Below are 22,599 nucleotides of genomic sequence, written 5' to 3' on the forward strand. Positions count from 1 at the left end.
ATTCAGGGTTGGACTGGCCAACCAGGGCACCAGAAAAAAACCTGGTGGGCCCACCACCCTGGTGGATGGGGCCAGACTGCTGTCTAATAAGTCAGGCAGCAGAGTAGTGCAGGGGGGTGGGGCCTTGATTTAGTTCAAGTGAGCCCCCCAAGTACACTAGTTAAACTCTGTGTGCATAGTTAAAATCCATGCTGAATAATTTAAAAACTTTTAGGTGCATGTGATTGGATGTGCCTGCTAGAGCTCCCACTCTTATTCCACCTCAAACAGCCTAGAAAAGACGGGTATCAGCATCCAGCACCCCAGGAGATTGATCATCCATGCCCAGAACCATGGCTAAGTGGAAATGTAAAGCTCAGCCCCTGCAACTCACCTCTTTTTACAGGTTGCAGAAACAAATCTCTGCTCCGGACCCCAGTCAAGATGGCACCCAGTCCTCCTCTGGTGCATCATTACCAGACCACAAAGATTCTACAACAATTATAATATAAATATCACTCCTACACTCCCAGCAGTGCGCGCACTTCCTGATTTTACGTGACAGAGTGTCATGACGTCATCGCGTTTTGGGCGTGAAGTCTGAATTTTTAAAGGGGCCTTGGGCTAAAACTCATTGCCCCTTGTTAGGTCTAATTCTGTTAGTTCCTGGGTGCACTTTCTGTTGCTATCTGGTTTTTTATCCGTGCCTGTCTAACTTTGCTGAAATCTGCCTATACCGACCTCTGCCTGTCTAACTATGCTTGAACTCTGCCTGTACCGACCCGGCCTGTTTGACCTTGCTAGAACGCTGCCCGTACCAACCACTGCCTGTCTGACCCAACTTGAACTCTGCCTGACCACGCTATATTGTCTACTCCTTGAGAAGTTGGTGTTGCCTTTTGTGAAAAACGTGGTAAAGTTTGTGCCCATTTGCTTGTCCAGAACTCTTTGAAGACCTGGCTGCATCTGAGTAGCTGTTGCTAAAGGCAGAAGACTGAGCCAAGACTGTGAGATTAGCACTAGTTCTGGATGTTAGGGAGCTGTTTGTGACAATATGGTAAAAAAAACCATTTTTTGTGTGTGTATGTACACTTGGCAAACTATGTATTCAGAGCGGTCAACCCAAATAAGCATAAGATCAGGAAAGTGCGTGGCACATTTCCTGAAAAATGTTGCTATCCGGAAGTGACGTCATATGAAGGAGTGGCTTTAAAAGCTGCTTTTCTGTCCTGAAGTATTACAGGTGGTAGATTTTATTATCTGTGGCACTTAAAAGGGGTTGTTCACCTTTGAGGTGACTTTTAGTATGATGTAGGGAGTTATATTCTGAGACAATTTGCAATTGGTTTTGAGCTTTTTATTCAGCGGCTCTCCATTTTGCTATTTCAGCAATCTGGTTGCCAGGGTCTTAATTGCCCTAGCAACCATGCAACACTTTCAATAAGAGACTGAAATATAAATAGGAGTGGACCTGAATAGAAAGAGAATTAAAAAGTAGCAATAACAATACATTTGTAGCCCTACAAAGCATTTGTTTCAAGATGGGGTCAGTGACCCCCATTTGAAAGCTGAAATGAGTCAGAAGATGAAGGCAAATAATTAAAAAACTATAAAAAAAAATAATGAAGACCAACTGAAAAGTTGCTTTGAATTGCTTATTTTGTAACATACTAAAAGGTAATATAAAGGTGAACCACCCCTTCAAAGCCTTTAGAACCCTTTACGCAAGGGGTGTGGAGGTCTGAATTTGGGCCCCTGGGACCTGATAACCCCATGAGGGAGCAACAGGCACGTTATGACGACAGGGGATATGTGCCTGCTGTTCCCCACTTGAGTAATCCCTAGGGAAGCCCTCCTGTTACCCAGAAGTGGCCCACCAATACACTGCCATTTGGATCTGCCTGCCTTCTTAAAGGAATAAGTACAGGTATGGGACCTGTTATCCTGAATGCTCAGGATCTGGGTTTTTCCAGATAACGGGTCTTCATACCTTAAGTCCATATCTAAACAACTAATAAACAGACAGATACATTTGGCCTTTTTTAAATTTTTCTTTTTTGCTCTAAAATTGTTTTATTGTCCAGAGTGCCCAGTGTATCTAGTGTGAGCACTGACTATTCTGTGCAAACCATTTTTATAGCATTTTAGTGATTTTATTGTATTTTCATTCATTTTTTTAATTTTGGTTCTGTGTAGCTGTAAGTTGTGCGCCTGTGCATGTAAAAAACTTTTTTAGTGCAGCAAAACAATTCAACTGCAATGCAGTTTTCTAATATTTTTGCACGTAAAATAAAACATATTTCTGATACAAAACCTATATTATGCAAAATATCATTTTTTGTATTTAAAACCCTTATATCGTTACTGAAGATTTGGTGACAAGTCGGACATTTTTATCTCCACTTATTTTGTTTCAATATACCTCCCCCTAAGAGGGTCAAATCACCACCATTCTGTAAACCAGAAGAGCCACAAGACTGTGCTAGTTATTGACCAATCTCCTAAATTCATTTGCAACATAATTAAAAACCCGGCCAAAACACAGGCTAATACAAGTTAACCAGGTCAGCTTTTTACCTGGACTATACAGCACGGACATAGGGTTGCCACCTTTATTAAAAAAATTTACCGGCCAGTGGGGGGGCGGGCACCAAAAGGGGGCGGAGCTACACGGTGTGCCGCAAAAGGGGCAGAGCAACATCGCACAGTGCTGGAAAAAAGGTAAGTTCTTTGCGAATTGGGGGCAGGCCAGGGGCTTTTTTTAAAGGGTATTACAAATTACCGGCAATTGCATTGCCGGTAAATTTGTAATACCAGCCCCGGCCTTGGCAGGTGTTTTACCGGCTAGGCCGGTAAAATACCGGCCGGGTGGCAACTGTACACGGACAAGACAATAAAAATTAAAAAGGGGATGCCCACCACAAAACTTTCTTTATTTGCATTCAATAGACTTATGAGAAAATCCAATTTAGCATAGACTTACTGGCATTTTTGTAACATAGGCAATGCTGTATTAATCAAGGGCATAAGGCATGCAAACCTGCTGAACCCTTGAAAGCCTGTGGGAGTTGACAGAGGCCCCAGTGTATTTTTAGCACAACGGAAATCTCTAGTTAAGTCACTGCAGGCTGAACAACTAAATTCTTAAGTGTCATGCTTTTTTACCTGACATGTCACTATCAAGCATTATGCAGTTGCCGGGTCCTTGTTAGTCAGCAGCCTTACTGCTGTAGCAGTAACCTTTATTCAGGTTAATTTACCAGTATTGGGTAAATATGTCCCCAAGGCAAACAGTCAAATTCTTGTTTTCATTGTTCTACCTTCAGCTTGCTGAACAAACCTAATCACTGGCTGGTTGCTATGGATTACTACACCGGTGCAGAGTTGACCAAAGTAGGTAGATTCCATGGCCTGCGTCTTTTTCTCCTTCACAAAACAGTTCAAAAGTAGGGAAAAAAACTTGTTTTCAAAAGAAGACAAGCAGCATACTAGAACTTTGACCCCATAAGGGAGAGGCCTGTGTTAGGGCATGTCATACAAGTATTGTTTACACACAAGAAGTGTAATGCATTTTTATGTAAGGTAAGGGTAATTTCTACCATCTAGGCCTAGTAAAATATACACTAGGTGGCAATACACCTTTTTACCTGCTCCATTTTAGTAATGACACCTATAAAATAAATACATATTGTGTGTGTGTGTGTCCAATTATCCAACTGCTCCTCTAAGGTAGAGTCCTGCAACGGGTCAGGTATCCGCCGGTTACCCGAAAAAAAGTGGGTACCTTGTGGAATGAGGGTAAGATTTTCAGGTGCAGGTATGGATGCGGGTCTGCGGGATGGGTTGTGGGTCTCATCTAAAGTTCTTATATTATGCAATATTGTCTATAATTTAGTCCTTTTAAAATTGTACAAAACTAGTTTATTTCCCCGCCCACTTGATGATGATGACACGTCCGGTTTGCAGCAACATCACTTCCTGTTTGATAGTGGTCAGTAGGTTGCGGATAAGGCAGTTGCGGGTCTGGGTCGGATAGCGGATCAAAGTGGGTAAATATGCGGGTTGCGGTTCGGGTCTTAGAAATTGGTTCCGTGCAGGACTCTACTCTAAGGCCTGCTTTACAGGTACCCCAAGTTATATATATATATAGATCTTTTAAATTATATCCTTATAATACACAAAAGCTATGAATATCTTGTAAATTATTTCCTGATAAACGGTGCGTCATCAGTTATAAACAGTGAATTCTGACAGTCATTTCTGTCATGACTCACTGAAATTTGTGTATTATAATAAATAAAGTACCTCAGAGTTCCATGACCTTTATAAAAACTCGGCCTTCGGCCTCGTGTTTTTATATGGTCATGGAACTCCTCGGTAACTTATAATATCCTTATATTTTACAAGAGGGGGTACTTTATTCACTATATAAAAAGTGCTTAGTGATGTCATTTCTGTCACATGGCTCGCGGAAACTCCTACCCCCCTTACAAAAAAAAATAATTATGTTAGGAGATCCATGACCTGTATCGAATCACGTCAAAGTATGGAACTCCTGAGATTTTTGCAACAGGGGGTACTTTATTTATTTTCAGTGAGTCATGCGACAGCAGTGACATCACTAAACACCAGGATAGAATGTACAGGATAAATCATGACTATTATTTAATATTATATCCTGCAATTTTACAGTAAGGGGTACATTATTTGCAATTCGAACCATACAGGACGTCAGGTGAAAAAAATGTTCTACACCTGGATATGTCATAGCCACTGGCAATCATTTATTGTTAATACTGTGAACCTGTTTCATGTCAGGGAGGGCGCTGCCTTTTACGGCAAGACATTCCTTATCGGTAAACCCGAATAGTCTGACACCACCATAAACATTTTGTAATAAACCCTTCAATAGCGCCGGACATGCGAGAAACGCGGCCTCCAAACGCTCAGATACAGCAGCATTTCCATGAGAAGCAAAGTCACGTGGCATCAGGTCCTCGCCCCTTCCCTACAAACCGTTATGCGCGCCACCGCCCACTTTTCTTGGTTCATACGAGGCTGTCCGCATTTCCTATAGTCCACGCCCTCTTCTCGGAAAATCCTACAGCCATCTTTCCTTGACGCCATAATGCGGCCAGTGGTCCATAGCCGCACCCATTAACCCAGTCGTTCCTTACTGTGCGTGAGTGTCACGTGAAATACGCTATCCTCTGGCCCCGCCCCTCCCGTCAATTGCTATAGTCTTGTCCTCTGAGCTTATCACTTGGCTGTTCTTGCAGAGTCACGCTGAGTTAGAAGAAGTTGCCTGTCTGCGAACGTCAATATGGTTCGGCACGTGGAGACTTTGGTAAGCCGATAACTATCATGTACACTGCAGATTGCTTGCTTGGGAAGGACACATGGGAAGTGTAGGCTTCTTCTTCACGAGCCAGTGCTTCTTTATTCAACATGTCTGGGAAATGCTTACACTATAACCAGCACACCCAGTATACATGCTTCTAACTCATCATTTCTTCTCTTTTTCTTGAGAATGCGATTAAGTTGGGGGAGGTAAGGGTTAATAATAAGAGAAATCAAATATTTTCTGACATAGAACTTTCTTAAAAGGACCCCTCTGTTACCAGCCATTCTCTGTCTGTAGGGAGTTCAGTAGAAAGATCATACAAGCCAATGCACTAATAGATTCAGCAATAAATGTTTCCTTTCACTGTTTAAATTGCAGTAGACCTATGGTTGCTATGGGAACTCTACCTGGAGCAAACTTTGCACTGTTGCAGCATTTTCTGTTTACGTGTTAAGGCTACACCCACACATTAGTTTCACTCTGTCCTTTCCAAATGATATATATTATCACTGCTCCATATCAGGGTTCCATTAACAAGTATTTTGAATGTTTACACCAGAGCTAACCTAGACCTAACGAGAAATAGTTTGTTTGGGCAAGTATGCCATTTAGTATGCCAACCCAGTACTGGACCAGACAGCATTTTGTTGATGATGATGTAAGCAGCTCCCTATAGCTGTTGAATTGTTGGTAATCCATATAATAAAACATTAATTTCACAGTTAATGTGGCCCTAACACCTGATATAAGTTTGTGGGGGTTGGTCTGTGGCTCTAAGTTAGTGTCTTTACACAAATCTCCAGGGGTCACTTATCTCCCCGCTTTTGGGCACTTTGCTGGCAGAAGATTGGAAATATCTTAAATCAGTATGTTTATACCGGATCAGTGAAAGAGGAAAACCTAAATACAGCATTTTACCATATATATATTCAAATTATATACTCAAAATATTGTAAAACTGATAGAGTGGGTTGTTTAGCTCATAATTTATCTTCTCACATTTTTCTGTGGCTATCCTGTTGTAGGCCTTATAGAATTTTATATGCTACAGGTGCTATCAGATTTGACCGAATCAAGTAGGTTGTACTAGCTGGATTAAAATCTTATTTTTTAGTTAGATAAGAATGGATCCAAACAGGATTTGACAAGCACAGCATTCACTGTTACCTATATCATTTTCATAGATGTTAATTTGTGGAAGCATTTTACAGTTTAGTTAAGCAACTTGACAGTTAGATCTTAAAGATACAAAATAGTTGCTGAGCTTCTTTCATCGTTCTTGGAAACAAGAAGACACTCTTAATGGGCAACTGTCTATTAAAAGGGTGGTTCCCCTTTACGTTAACTCTAGATGTTCTAGAATGACCAATTCTAAGCATCATTTCGATTGGTCTTCATTATTTCTTTTTTATAGGTTTTTTTGTGTTTGCCTCATTCTTCTGGCTATTTCAAGTTTTCAAATGGGGGTCTAAAAATGAATCTAAAAGTAAATGCTCTATAAGGCTACAAATTTATTGTTATTGCAACTTTTATTAGTCCTTTTTCTATTCAGGCACTCTCCTATTCATATTCCAATCCTCTTGTTCAAATCAATGCACGGTTGCTAGGGTAACTGGGACCCTAGAAATCAGACTGCTGAAATTGCAGACCGGAGAGCTTCTGAATGAAAAGCTAGATAGCTCAAAACAGACAATAATGCTAATAAGCCTTTGCCATGGTATTATGGTAAAACAAAAGGAAAAAGCATAAAAGTAAAGATGGCAGTATTCCTTCCTTTGCCTTGAATGTTGCCAGCCAATCTTCATTTTATGTGTAGGCAGGTTAGCATTTTGATGGACCTGGCAGAAAACTTCCATGAAAGGGTGGGGTTTGCTGAGAAATGAGCGGATGAGACATATTTGGTCATGACCAGTTCAACTTACTGTGCAGCTGTACAGTCATCCCATTTGTAACAGGCAGGGACTGGAGAAGATCCAGTAAAGTTGTCATTTTTGATTCTAATCACTACACTACATAGGCTCCAATATCATTTATCATGGACTATGTGATGATTGTACATTTACCAGATGATTTATATCTTCTTTAATAAATGTTTGTGTAGTTACTTTCCCCTCCAATTTGTGCCTGTGTGTTATCCACCCACTTAGACTGTAAGCTCTGTGGGGCAAGAATCTCCTTCCTACTGTCTCTTTCACTACATGGCTCGTAAGCTTTGTTTACTTATTTATAATATTTACTATGCTACTTGTCCTTCCTCTGTGTGTGTATACTAGTAATGTGTGGCTGGCCGAATACCCACGGGTCGGACAGGTTCGGGCTGACCCTAGCACACCATTTGCGGGCAGGTTCGTGTTGAGCTTTTTTGCCAGCTTTCCCCACCCGTGACTTCACACTGCAGCTTCCTGTTTTATAGATGCTAACCCCTCCCTTTTTGTGATGTCATCGACAGGACAGGCGGCACGGGGCTATAAATAGGGGGGAGGGGTTGGGTGCGGCTTGCGTTTTTCTCCCTGCACATCGATAGGACATAGTTTCCATGTAGCTTTTCTGTAGGTACTACTGACTGGTTTTGTATGTGCAGTGGCTCACAGGGTGATTCTCAACTCAACAGACCAGTAGAAACACACTCCAAATCGCCCCTCCATGCACGTAAATGTATAATCGCTCAGAAATGCAGCAGTGAATGTTTTCGAACCATAATTATTTGACCCATTAGAGCACTGTGCAGGTCCAGGTGATTGCCATTCAGGCAAACAAAGGGTCCATTGGAAACCATTTGCTTCTCAGTCCTGTGTAAAGCTCTGTCAGAATTCTGAAAACATCCATCGATTACATTGTTTCAATGTTTAGTCAACTGTAAGAAAAAATATCCCTGTAATATCTTCTTCGTCCTGGGTATTTTCTTACAAGGTGTTTGTCAGGCACCCAGGGAGTTGTCTCTGACATCACTAGATCCCAGATGCAGAACCTTCATCTGACAGCAGCGGTATTTAACATATTGTGTGAGGAATGCCACCCTTATATTTGACCAATAATTAGATGATTTTTAAAACCCAAACATTTCTTACATCTCTGACCAGTAGTGATTTACTTTCCTATCTTCCCCCCCCCTCATTCACCTACATAAAAACATATTATAGAAGTCTTGAGTCTGCCAAATGTAAGCCTTCCAGCTGTCATAAGTTAATGTAGGGCAGTTATCGCTTACAATTATGTTTACTTTCTTTTTGCAAAATAAAAAAACACTAGGGATGTCAGGGAAAGGTAAAATTACAATGTTGCACATTGTTAAATAACACCCCGTACCCCATTTAACGAGGAGGATAGGTCTTTTTACTTGGGTGCCAAAAGTTTGGCACCCCCAAGTGCACCTATCAGGAGAAAACTGCACCGGCCCGGGATTCTCCCAGCGAGCACAACGGGTCGATCGTCTTCAGGCTTTTTTTCCTCGCAGCTGCATATGCACAGTCGAGCAAAAAGCCTCTTTTTTTTCTACTGCGCATGCCCTTGGGAATTTTGAAGAAAGAAGAAGCCAGAAGCTGATCACTCTGTGCTGCTTGCAGGAATAACCCCAGGCCAGGGCAGTTTTCGCCTAATAGGTGCATCGGTCCAGGGTTTCAGGTAAGTAAATGGGATCACTTTGGGGGGGGGCTAACTATTGTCTTCAAGTAAGAAGACCTTCCCTTCTCCTTTCAGTCAAACTTACATTTATTGATTTCCTAAGTTTATAGGTGAAAATAAAAGTCCAAATGTAATAAAGGTTTGAAAATTAAGTAAATAAAAAAAAACCAAGGTGATGGTGCTTTATTTGTTTGACTTACACAGTACCATATATAATATATCTTTTCTCTGTACTGACCGTAGATCCATGTCTTTCACAGCAGGCAGTGTGCGCCCTCTTCCACAGCATGACCCTCCCCCCCCGGTGTTTCAAGACCATTGCAGTGTGGGCCCAGCCTTTTATGACAATGTCACAATGAGGCTGCTTTCCCCAAGCGGTTCATAAAGTCACACTGTGCTCACCCCCCCCCCCAATATTTCATGACAGACACAGTGTAGTCAAAAGGGTTGCAGTGCAAAAAAACAAACTCTGTCTTATGTTTTGACACACCAGTCGCTCAACCATGTCATTACTGAGCTGTTCCAACTCCCTCATATAGCTCTGCACTGCATTACCAGCCCACAACTTCTTCGGCAATGTACTCTGGCTGAGGCAGAATTGAATCTGCATTGAACTGCTGAACATGAAAACCTGTAATGCAACTCTATACAATTAAGTAAGTGCCTAAATTAAATAGAGTAATTGGAGTTTTCTTCCATGTTTGTTCCATGCTTTATTAAATATTAAACAAAGCCTTGTGCTCTTCGATCCCTGCTCACTGTGCCAGTGTAATTTGAGATCTCTCTTCTAGTTATAGGTTTTCCAGTATTCCTGTTCAATGTCACTTTAGATCCTTGCCTTGGTGTACTTATTGGATGGTGGCAGAACCATCTTTTGCGTGTTACCTTTCACCTTCATTCCAAGGCTAAGGTCTTGTGAAATTGAAAATGTCGAGACAAAATCACTGGAATGTGTAGCGTTCTACATGAAATCCACTTTGCAAGATAAAACAGTTCTTAATGGTCAATCATTAAACTAAGTGGTTCAAATTAAAAGCTCTGTAGTTAGAAGTCTGAAGTAGGGCCTCTGTACAGAAGATAAGGTTTTTATAAATATATATATATATATATATATATATATATATATATATATATATATATATATATACTGCCCAACCTGAACAGTCTGGAGTAAAAAAAAAAAAAAAATGGTCTTGCTGGGCAAGTGACGTGCAGTTACACAGTGTTCTAAAACGATGTCATGACAACCTTCAGAAAAATGTACTTTTTTTTTTTTTTAATTTTTTTTTTTTTTTACACTTTTCTCAAGGGAATCCTTTTAAGATGCAGGTATCCAAAAGTCAGTAGAACCAGTTATGTACCTCATTGTAATTTACAGTTTTCTGTAGAAATAAATTTCACTTCCTGAAAGGGATAAATGGGGATTACCCCTATACAGTGCATGTAGCAATTGCTGTATTAGAAATATGAGCAGTTACCTTGAGTGGGTGTACATCTGTTTATATGTAATTAAAGAAAATATACCCCCATCTTTTGACATGAGCTCATTCAGTTGGGCTTATGTTAAGTCCACACGAGGAGATTCGGGGAGATTTTGTCTCCTGGCGACTGATCACCTCGTCTTTTGAGCGACTATCTCACCAAACTGCCTCTGCGTTTTTCCCCATAGGCTACAATGCAAAGTCGCCTGCGCTAATGCACATATGGCGATGAGTTTTCAATAGTTGCCCAAAGTTGCCTCACGCATTGCCGTGTATAATAAGGTTCTTAGTGATGTAATTTCTGCCATGACTGGAACTTGCGTATTATAATATACTCCCTATTACATTAATATGGCTGTGGAACTCCTTGGTGGGCACATTATTTCTTATATATATTAAACTTTTTGTTCTTGCAGGGAAGGCATATTTCCAGGCAGAATCCACTTTAATATCGTATTCATTGCCCCCCCCCCCCCCTTTTTTTTTTTTTTCTTTTAGGAAGAGTTCCAAAATGTATTGCAAGAAGCCAAGGAAAAACTTGTAGTCGTTGATTTCACAGCAACATGGTGTGGTCCATGCAAAATGATTGCCCCTGTCTTTGAGGTGAGTTATGAAAAACTTCTGTGCAGACTCCAATCGCACATTATTGAATTGGTACAATAGCTTTGAAGAAGTAATTGATATAATCTTAAGTATCCCTAATGGTCACATTTTAACATGCAGTGCCTTTCCAAAAGTATTCCAAGTCTTTCATTTTACTGAAAAACAGATCATTCAGAAATTTAGTTATCATTTTTTTAAATAAATCCTTCTTTATTTTATCGACGTTTCGGTCCTCTGCTGGGACCTTTCTCCTTAAGGACCGAAACGTCGATAAAATAAAGGATTTATTTTAAAAATTCCTTGTGTGCACCGGCATCTACTTACCTATATTCGAATTTCTGGGAGCACCAGGGTGTGTAACCTATCGGCAAGCGTGTGCAGTGGCCTTGTGATGTATATGTATATATGAAAATAGGAGGTTTATTGATCCAACGTTTCAGTTCCTCACAGGAACTTTCATCAGGGAAAGTTCCTGTGTGGAACTGAAACGTTGGTTCAATAAACCTCCTATTTTCTTCAGAAAAACTTTGTTGCTGTAATTTCTTGGTGTGCCGTCTCCTTGCACTGCTTATATTATTATTGGCATTGTAATTTTGCTATAAAAACTGAGGCAAAAAAAGAGATTATATCTTGACTTTTGTGGTAGTCACAGCTGGCAACGTGAATGTTAATAAAAGGATCCGCACACACTTCTTTCTTTTGCAGTGGGGGGTCACCCCTTCACTTTATTTGTTTAATCACCACACCATCAACGTTGATGGTGTGGTGATTAAACAAATAAAGTGAAGGGGTGACCCCCCACTGCAAAAGAAAGAAGTGTGTGCGGATCCTTTTATCAACATTCACGTTGCTAGGGGACCTTGCCGGGTCGACGGAAGAACGCACCACCTCTGCAGGATCAGTGAGATTGGGTGTGCAGTAAGAAAAATTACATTGAGTCACAGCTGGCACACTTGGCAAGCAAATGTATGCAGAAACATATAATCAGTGTCCTTGTGTTGGTGATTATTCTGCTGTAAGATAAACTTTCTCCGAAGAATGGTTTTTAGCGATCTTGAATTGATGCTTTTTGCAACAATTCACCTGTATCGTGCATCAACCATACTCCTGTCCTAATGCTCCGTTTCTGCTGGTGAAAAGCAGCCCAACAGCATCATTCTTCTTCCACCATGCGTTACTGTAGGTATGGCTTGGCCACAACTCTGGGCTGACCATTTCTCCAAAATATCCATGTGAACTGATATTTGGAGTTTGCCAAAAAAGCATGAGGCTGACTCTGCAATGTGGGCAAAGGTTTTGCTCCTAGATGAAACAAGAGACAAATTGTGTGTGGCACAAATCTTAACACTGCCTGCACCTCAAGAAGCATCATACCTACTATGATGTGGTAGCCTTAGATTTGGTGCTGCTTTCATTGGGAAAATTAAAAAAAAAACTATTTAAAAAGCACAAACATATCTGCAGAGATGTACAATAAATACATACATATTGCATGCCTCAAATAGATTACATACAAAAAACAACTGATGCAAGAAGTAAATATTGCCTTACCAAAGGGTAAAGCAGAGAAAATACAACTCTTCTCTGCATTACATATTGGGTAATGATTGTTGACACCATTCGAAAAAAAAATTAATCAAACTTGGAGCAAGTCTGCCTGGAAGAATGAGTCCAAATCACTGCTTATTGCAAGTTGGCACAACTTCTTTTGTATTATTTATTTATTTTTAGACTTTGAGCTGCCATTAACTTTTGTATCCTGTTGAAAAGTTTAGAATCTATTGAAGATGAACTTCCGCCATGGAAAATTATGAAACTTTTTTTGCATATGGATTTTGCCCATAATAATTTTGATCATTTTAAATTTTTCTGCAAAAAGTATGAGGTCATGATCCCAGTTTTACTATCCTGTTTATGTTCTGGCCTACAAAGTCGCAAGAAAGCCTTGGAAAATGCAGACCAGTTGTAGACGCTAGATAAAGATTCCTGGACTGGTGTCATTTTTTTCGCCTAAACAGAATGCTTAATATATTGGCACCCTCCTGTGTGTACCTCTTTCCTTGTTCTTTAGACAAGTCATTTTAAAGATGCCTAGAGATTTCATATGTGTAGTTCAATTTATATTCCACATATTTATAATGCTTACTAAACTAAAGGAAATTATCAGGCACAGGTATTTGTAGCTGTACTGAATTGCTGTCTTTTAAATGCATGCTTGCATTGTATTGTGAAAAGCCTATCATTAATTTGATCTTGATAAGGAAGCAGCGATTGATAAAAATATATATTGATGATATATAGATATATATTGTTTAAATGTCTAAAAATACACTACATACTGTTCTCCCCAGAAACTGAGTGTAGAAAATCCAGATGTTGTTTTCCTGAAAGTGGATGTTGATGATGCACAAGTAAGTATTTTTTTTTTTTTCAGTTCATTTTTCAAATTACAATTTATAACAAATTTCATTAAGCTGTTTTTAGCAGGTATTCTAGACAGTCTATCTGTACATGTACTGCAACTTAAATATTTTGTGCCTAGAAAAAAAATTAACTTGTTGGATCTTTTGCATCACAAATGCTGTACCAAACTCGGTTAGATACAGGTACAAAGTTGATGCTATGCCAAAAAACAGATGAGATTGGCCCACTACTTACTTTGTGCTCATGGTGTGCCTAGTGCATGCACACTGCTTTAAATGCTGCTAAAGTAGAATATCGCATCATTTTAAGGATACTTAACTTTACCAAAACATATTAAATTATTTATACTTCCTGTGTAAATTCGCTGAATTCATAAAATTTCGTTTAGGTATTGTACAGCTATTTAAGCAGATAGTATAAATGAAAAGTTGTGTGATTCTGGGAGAATTTGCTTGTTTGCTTTTCTATTGTGCTTCATTCTATTCTGCAATGTAAACACTATATGGTTCCTGGACCAGCACCCAGACCCATATTTGTTCCAAAGCTTCATTTCTCTTGTAATTATATTACTTTTTTTCATTCAGTCCTTGTCTTGTTTTTCTCATCTGTCATTCAGGCCTCTGCTTGGTTGCTAGGGAAGTGAGACCCTAGCTCTAAATTTAGAACAAATTTAGAAAAAATTAAGTAATTGTTTGTTGAAACTTTTTAATTGAATTAAAGTCAGCTATAGTAGCAAAGAGTCTAGTAGTGTTAAGAAGGTATTAACCGTGCTTTTTATTTACTTTGTAGGATGTTGCTGCCCACTGTGAGGTCAAATGCATGCCAACCTTTCATTTCTATAAAAATGGACTAAAGGTATGTATTTGCATACTGTACATTTCCTGTAACACTAGCTGTATAGTATTCAGTGATAAAAATAAAACGTATGCAATAGGGTATACTTTTCATAATGTAATGTGTTATTATTTCTACAGGTATTTGAATTCAGCGGAGCCAACGAATCTAGTCTTGTTCAGAAAGTGGCAGAGCTGAAATAAAAAAGATATTCAACTACTGTATATCAATTGCTAAACTTATTGAAGTTAAGTTTCCATTTAATTTTATGTGTATAATATCCTTACTGAATCGTCAACAGATCAGTAACTCTAATCGCTTCGATGTCTGAAACAAAAATCATCATGCTATATAAGAACAACTAATGAAAGATTTTATTAAAAGGATTTTTTTCTCTAAGATTTACATACTTGTTTTTTTTATTTTACATATGTTTTATTAATATTTATTGATAGAGATAGATATATCGATATATATAGAGAGAGAGAGATATAGATATCGATATATAGAATCCTATATCGATATATAGAAACCTATATCAATAAAAGTAATGGAGGGCACACACCAAAAAATTTACCAGCTGCCTTGGTGTCAAGTGGTAGTTCAGCAAGCACATCCACACCAATAACTTGGCACTCACAGGGCTTGCTTAAAAAAGTAAAAAAATATTTTTATGTAAAAATCAAAGTTTCGGTCACATTCAGACCTTTATCATATTTTTTTAAGTCCTGTGAGTGCTGAATCTTTCCTGTGTGTGTGTGTGTGTGTATAATATGGTAGATAAATTAGTGTGGTGGAAATGAGGCTTTATCTTAGTTAAGGACAAAATTAATAATCTCTGGTTACCACTGGAAGGTGACCCTTTTAGAAACACCCTGCACTTTGAGTGCTTAAAGGAACAGTAACACGAAAAAAGAGAGGATTTTAAAGTAATGAAAATATCAATTACTGTTGTCCTGCACTGGAAAAACTGATCTGTTTGCGTCAATACTATACTATACACACTACTATAGTTCATATAAACAAGCTGCTATGTAGCAATGGCGGCAATTGAAAAAAGGTTAAATGGCACCATTATCTCTTAGAGTTTATCGACTGACTTTTCTCCTTTGAATGGCTGCCCCCATTGCTACACAGCAGCGTATTTATATAAACACTAGTAGTGTTTCTATGACAAACGCAGCAGTTTTACCAGTGCAGGGCAACACTGCATTATTACTTTCATCATTTTTTGATGTCCCTGTTCCTTTAAGGACAGGGACAGATCCGTAAAAAAGGCAGTAATGTTAAAGAACCAGTAAAACGAAAAAAGCATTTTAGTTAAATATAGTGTACTGCTGACCTGCACTGGTAAACCTTTTTATTTGATTCAGAAGCTCGACTAGGCTTATTATAAAAAAGCTGTTTAGCCACGGAGTAGCCATGATAAAATTGAGATCTACAGAAAGCTGTCTCATAGCAGAAAATATATCTTGAATATAATGGCTTTTGTATTAACACAGGGAGATAAACATGAGTCAAATATTAATAACTGCAGTGTTTATACAATGCTGTCATGAAAACCATTTATATATAGACAGTTGTCAATAAATTGTTTATTATTAATAGTTTATTTAAAAGATGGTTCTTTTAAGAAGAAAGTTTTAACGGTTATTGAGCTGTATAAGTATGTAATACTTATATGTAGTGCAAGACGGCAAAGCTTAGAAGGTGCTCTAACTGCCCCTAGTGTCAGATTAAAGTTATGCAGCATTTTCTCCACTGGTCCAAGCAATCTGAGCTTATTATCTGGTATTGTCCTCCTCAATGTTGCCATTGAGCAAAAAAGAAACTCTTGTCTAGATTAGATTGAATTTTGCCTGTGGTGGAACATTTTAAAACTGACTGCAGGTAACAACGCTCATCAGTATGAGTTCCTAGGGTCCAAATTAACCTAGCAACCATGCACTTATTTGAATAAAAGATTGGGATATAAAATAGACGAGTGCCTGAATAGAAAGTAGCAATAACAATACATTTGTAGCCTTACAGAGCATTTGTTTTTAGATGGGGACAGTGACCCCTCATTCTATAACATAATAAAACTAAACTTAAAGGTGAACCACCCATTTAAAAAAAGCTGAGAAACTTTGTACCTACCAGAGAAAAAGTCCTAGGAGCCCTCCTGCTGGAAAATAAGTATTTTTCTTTTCTTAGCTGAAGGGTACAATGTTGCAGACCCTTGAAACTTTTAATAGTTCAAAAAGTACCTCAAATGGTGACCCTTTTATATGATTACTTTCATTCATTCAATCTGCTGATAAAGGCTCATCTAAAATTAGATTGGATTCCGAATAGAGGAAGTTGAATGCATTCTCTTGCATTTAAGGGGCAAGATAATTAATTGAAGCCTCCTAAAAATTCAGCAGTTGATGATGCCAATGAAAAGAAAGTTACGTCTCAATGGACAAATGTAAAAAATAAGTTGTCCTATTGAGAGGTTCATGTTTTTTTTTGGACTTGACCCTAGTGATTGCATCAGCCACAACCCTTCCTGGTAACTACAATGTGCACTGACACTGTAATTATGGGGGGGGGGGAATGCAACATTTTGGGTAAAAATAAAGTTCTTTACTTCTAAAGAAATCTGCCCTGTATTTATACAGTATGTCATAAGGAAATTAATCCCCTAACTAGAAGTCACTGTGTCCTATTGCAAAATCAATTTAAGGTTCACCCTTAGTATTCATAAGCACATATGATAAATAAAAAAAAAAACGAATACAACAAGTATTGTAGAAGTGATACTTATACCAGCTAACAATAAAAATACATAGCAAGCTTTGAGAGCACCAAGGCCCCTTCATCAGGCAAAATACAAATGAAAGCTAGAAAGGCACAGCATATATACTGTTAGATCAGTGAAAGGTATTCATGGGCAATAAATTAGGAAGTTACAGATAGAGATCAACTGTAGAGATAATACAATGAATTACGGTGGGTTGTAACTATTCCAAGAGTCTGGATTCAGTCAGGACACTCTTGGATTACAAAGAAAAGGCAGAAAACAACAGGGTACCTATTGTAGTCACCTACAACCCACAACTGAACATTATTAGAAAAATAGCCAGAGACCTGCAACCCATGCTCCATACAGATACCCGACTAAAACAAATATTTCCGGAACTACCTCTCTTGTCTTAATAGACAACCACCTAATCTGAGGAAAATGATTGTCAGATGTGCTCTTCCTAAAACAACTAAATCAGGTACATTTCTCTGGAACAGATGTGAAACCTGCAAATATATCCGGTGCAAAGATCAAGTTGCTATTCCAAATACACAAAAAGTCTACACCATTCTGGACCACTATTCGTGTGCTTCATCCAATGTGGTATACATGATTACATGTACTAGGTGCTCTACAGAAGGAATATACATTAGTGAAACAGGACAAAAATTGCGCACAAGGATGAACCATCACAGATATAAAATCAACACCAAATCATGAAATACCAGTGGGGCTACATTTCTGCAGTCAAAATCACAGTCTTCAGGACATGAAGGTCCTTATTCTAAAAGGGAACTTTAAAACTGAACGGGAAAGGAAGATTTATCAAATGTATGGAGTTATTTAACACATTAAGACAGGGCCTTAATTTAGGGTCAGGTTTCATGTCACACTATGTGACTTGACTGATTCCAGACTCCTGGACTATTTACAACCCACCCTAACTTGTATTATCTCTACAATTGATCTCTATCTGTAACTTCTTAATTTATTGCCCATGAATACCTTTCACTGATCTAACCGTATTTATGCTCTGCCTTTTTAGCTTTCATTTGTATTTTGACGAAGGGGCATTGGTGCTCCGAAAGCTTGCAATGTATTTTTATTGTTAACCAATATAGGTATCACTTCTACAATACTTTCTATTTGTTTTTTTTTTTTATTTGTTATTTTTGCTACTGGCTAACACGATACCACAGTTTTCCTTTTTTTGCATAAGCACATATGCAAACTACTTTCCTTATAATTTCACACCTGCCTCTACACACCAAAATCCCCCCACAGTTTTTTTTCCCATTTTCCTGTCTGTCTATAAATATTGATGATAAAATTGCTGGTACATTTCTTTACACACTTTATTAAGCATGACAATATTTTGCCAAAAATAAAAACCAAAAATGTTTCCAGTACAAATTATTACTTTCTAATTCTAAATTTTATGAGAGCAGATTGCCTTATGAGAAAAAAAAAAATCAGAAGTAGCCTTTACCAAATTTTCTAACAAATTTGAATATAATGGTTAACACTCAAGTTCAGGCAGGCAGACAATTTTAGCCAAAAGCATAACATAATTGTTAAAAATATGAAATAGTGGGGTATAGGGTTTTATTAAAAACTCAGAGAAAAAATGATTGCAATGTTTAGGAGAGCCCAGCAAAAATGCTGCCTTTAAAGAAGCATTCCTTGCCTTCCACATTTAGAACTGCCACTTCAACATTTCTCTTGTACCAGATCTGATGCTGGATTTCATTTTTTTGCAACAAAGCAATCAAGAGTGAATAACAACTTTATGCAGTATGTGCAATGATTTGTGTTTATAGCAATTCTGTCTTTAGATGGATTTTGATTATTATAAGGTGAGTAGAAAAACAAAACTGGAACCTGTTATCACCTGAAATAAAGGCTGTATGGCAGCTTGATGATTGATTACAATATTTATTCTGTATTTCTTGTTTATGGTACTATTAAGTCAAACAAGCTATTCTTTTCTATCTTTATCCAGCTTTCGTTTTTTTATTCTTGGCTTGTTTCTTTTGTTATTATTCTCCAAAGTATACTGTTCTTAATTGGTTTAGCAAGGACAAGGTTGCTGGTAGGGATGTGAAATCCAAAAAGTTAGGATTTGGCAAATACCAAACAGAATCCAAAACCAATTTTGCATATGCAAATTATCAAAATCAGGTGGGAAAAATTTGTAAAAATTAAATCTGTACCTTCAAGTCTAAGGTCACATGATAACAGATTCAGTTCATCAATTGGACCATTCTGTGTTGTTGGTCTAAGAGGAAAGATCATGGATCTAAATGTCTTGGGTGCAGATAAAGCTCCACAGATCAACTTTGAATCCTTTAAGCAAATGATGTACCTTATTTATGTTTCAAGGAGAACTAAACCCCCTTTTAGGCAAAAGTCCCCACTGGCCCCTTCCCTGCCTCCCCGTGCATAGTGTTACCCATGAATTGTGTCCCCTCTTGAAATACTAACCACACATGTATGAGTTAGTGGAGCTTATGGACACAATCTTTGTCGCTTCGTATTCTTTGTTACCTGAGTGCCGTATTGGCACATGCGCAGTTGGAGCAATCTTCTGGTTCGTTACAACTGCGCATGCACAGAAAGTAACCAAAATTGCAGAAGGGAAGCAAGAAGCCACAAAGATTACCGAAGCACCATAAGATGTTGAACTCCGCTGTGCTGACTCTACATGTGCGGTCAGTATTTTTAGAGGGGACACAGTTCAGGGGTAACATTGTGCAGGGGGGAGGCAGGGAGGGAGGCCTGCGGGGACTTTTGCCTAAAGGGGGTTTAGTTCTCCTTTAAGCAGAAATTGACTAGAAACTGAACTCCCCCCCCCCCCTGTTTTTTTGTGGTAAGCTTTACTCAAAAAGATATCTCTTTGATTACTTTATTGTGCCAGCAGGAAAGTACAGTATATATGCCATCTGACAATAAAGAACCATGGATTTATAAACCAGGGAATTCTTCCTTTCATTTGAAGTCTGTCTGGACTGATGATCCATACATTTTTTTTCTAATGTGTCCGTGAAGGTTCTAATGCATCTAGGTCTTGGTATGTCTATAGTAATACAGGTATGGGACCTGTTATTCGGGTTGCTAGGGACCTGGCATTTTCCGGACCCAATAGGATTGTTTTGCTTCCAATTCCAACTTGATCTTCGTCCGGATCAAGTATAATGTACTGTTTTATCATTACAGAGAAAAAAAAACGGAAAAGGCCTTTCCAAAATTAAGATTTTTTTGCTCTTGAAGATGTTTCAACCCTGGCACACTAGTGTAACTCGGTACCTCAGAAGATGTAGTAGATCAGCTGAGAGACGGTGGAGAAAGTCACGAACTGATCCTGACTTCATCCACTTCAAATTCATGCTATCCTGCTATAACCGAGCTCTATCATTAGCCAAAGAACAATACTTCTCTTATCTAATATCTACTATGTCCTCCAAACCACAGCAGCTGTTTGCCACATTTAACTCACTCCTATGCCCCCCTCCACCCCCTCCACCTATTAATGTTACCGCCCAAGACCTTGCTCATTTCTTTAATGAAAAAATCGATCTCATTAGGCTGAGCATACCGTCCGACAACAATCTCAGACCAACGTGCAGTCCACTCACATCTACTTTGCACTCCTTCACCCCTGCAACTCTAGATGAAGTTAGCAAATTTGTAGCCTGCTCAAAACCCACCACCTGCTCCCTTGACCCCATACCCTCTCGCCTTCTCTACCCAATCTCTAATACACTCTCTCCTGCACTTACCCACCTATTCAATCTTTCACTCTCTACTGGTACCTTTCCATCATTATACAAACAAGCACTAATCACTCCTATCCTCAAAAAACCTTCCCTTTATCCCAGCTCTCCCACTAACTATCGACCGGTCTCCCTTCTTCCATTAGCATCCAAATTACTAGAAAGGCTTGTTTACAAACGCCTGATCCAGCATCTCACTCACAACTCCCTCCTCGACCCCTTGCAATCTGGCTTCCGCCCATCACACTCGACTGAAACTGCATTCACCAAAGTAACCAATGATCTTCTATTGGCAAAGTCTAAAGGTTATTATTCCATTCTAATCCTTCTAGATCTCTCTGCAGCCTTTAACACAGTTGACCACACACTCCTCCTTGACATTCAACACTCATCTGGCATTCGGGACACTGCTCTTTCATGGTTTACATCTTATCTGTCTGACCGTTCCTTTAATGTTTCCTTCTCTAACTCTACTTCTACTACTTTCCCACTCTCTGTTGGAGTTCCTCAAGGCTCTGTTCTTGGCCCCCTGCTGTTCTCGCTCTATACAACTTCACTAGGAAAACTTATTCAGTCATTTGGACTTCAGTATCACCTTTATGCTGATGACACCCAACTCTACTTGTCTACTCCTGATCTTTCTAATTCTGCCCTTTCCCAAGTCACAGACTGTCTCTCTGCTGTCTCCTCCTGGATGTCACAGTGCCACCTGAAACTGAACCTTTCTAAAACAGAACTCATTATATTTCCTCCAAGATATTCCCCTGTCCCTCAGATATCACTCACCGTAAACAACACCACCTTTCATTCCACCACACAGGCACGCTGCCTAGGAGTTATCTTAGACTCACATCTGTCTTTTTCACCACACATTCAAACACTTGCAAAATCTTGCCTATTCAACTGCGCAACATTGCTCGAATACGACCATATCTCAGTTCAGAATCGACTAAAACACCGATTCAGTCTCTCATTATCTCCCGCATTGATTACTGCAACTTACTCCTCACAGGTATTCCAACAAGTCACCTTTCACAACTCCAATCTGTTCTAAACACGGGCGCTAGACTCATTCATCTAACTCGCCGCTCAGCTGCTCCCATATGCATGTCCCTTCACTGGCTCCCAATCTCTTCTAGAATCAAATTCAAATTACTTACACTCACATTCAAGGCCCTTAATAATGAAACCCCTCCCTATATTTCATCTCTAATCTCCAAATACACTCCTTCACGAAACCTACGCTCTGCTTCTGATCTTCGCCTCACTTCTCCTCTGATCACTTCTGCCCATTCTCGTCTACAAGACTTCTCTCGGGCTTCTGCTTTTCTCTGGAACTCTCTGCCACAAGCTGTCAGACTTTCTCCTTCTTTCCAAACTTTCAAACGCTCCTTAAAGACCCATCTGTTTAAAGAGGCTTATTCGATGTACCTTTATTAATCATTGCTGTATCAAAAATGACAAAGTGTTTATATAATTTTAATGTCTCAATTGTACCCTAACCTTTAGTTTGTAAACTCTAATCTCTAGGCCCTTCTAACCCAATTGTATTCTGTAATCCTTGTTTGTTATCCACCATTTATTCCCTGTTTGCTATAACTGCAGTAAAGCACTGCGTATCTTGACAGCGCTATATAAATAAATGATGATGATGTTTCGCTAGTCATCTGTTTTTCTCAATTCCAAATAACTCGTAAAAAAATATTTCTGTAGTTAAATACCCTGGAATCTTGCTCCATTTAGCATAATCTGTTTAGTATAACCAGCATG

The 22,599-nt window shown here is 38.9% G+C and overlaps 1 protein-coding gene across 1 annotated transcript; it reads left to right on the top strand.

Moving 5' to 3' along the window:
• The first annotated feature begins 5,276 nt into the window (after positions 1-5,276).
• On the top strand, positions 5,277-14,683 carry LOC100037235 (uncharacterized). The gene is given in 5 exon segments (NM_001097912.1): positions 5,277-5,326; positions 10,924-11,028; positions 13,380-13,439; positions 14,242-14,307; positions 14,427-14,683. Coding segments are annotated over 5 exon segments (318 nt in total). The 5' UTR covers positions 5,277-5,302; the 3' UTR covers positions 14,490-14,683.
• The last annotated feature ends 7,916 nt before the right edge of the window (positions 14,684-22,599 follow it).

Source organism: Xenopus laevis, chromosome 1L (genome assembly GCF_017654675.1).
Source record: "Xenopus laevis strain J_2021 chromosome 1L, Xenopus_laevis_v10.1, whole genome shotgun sequence".
Classification (NCBI taxonomy): Eukaryota; Metazoa; Chordata; class Amphibia; order Anura; family Pipidae; genus Xenopus; species Xenopus laevis.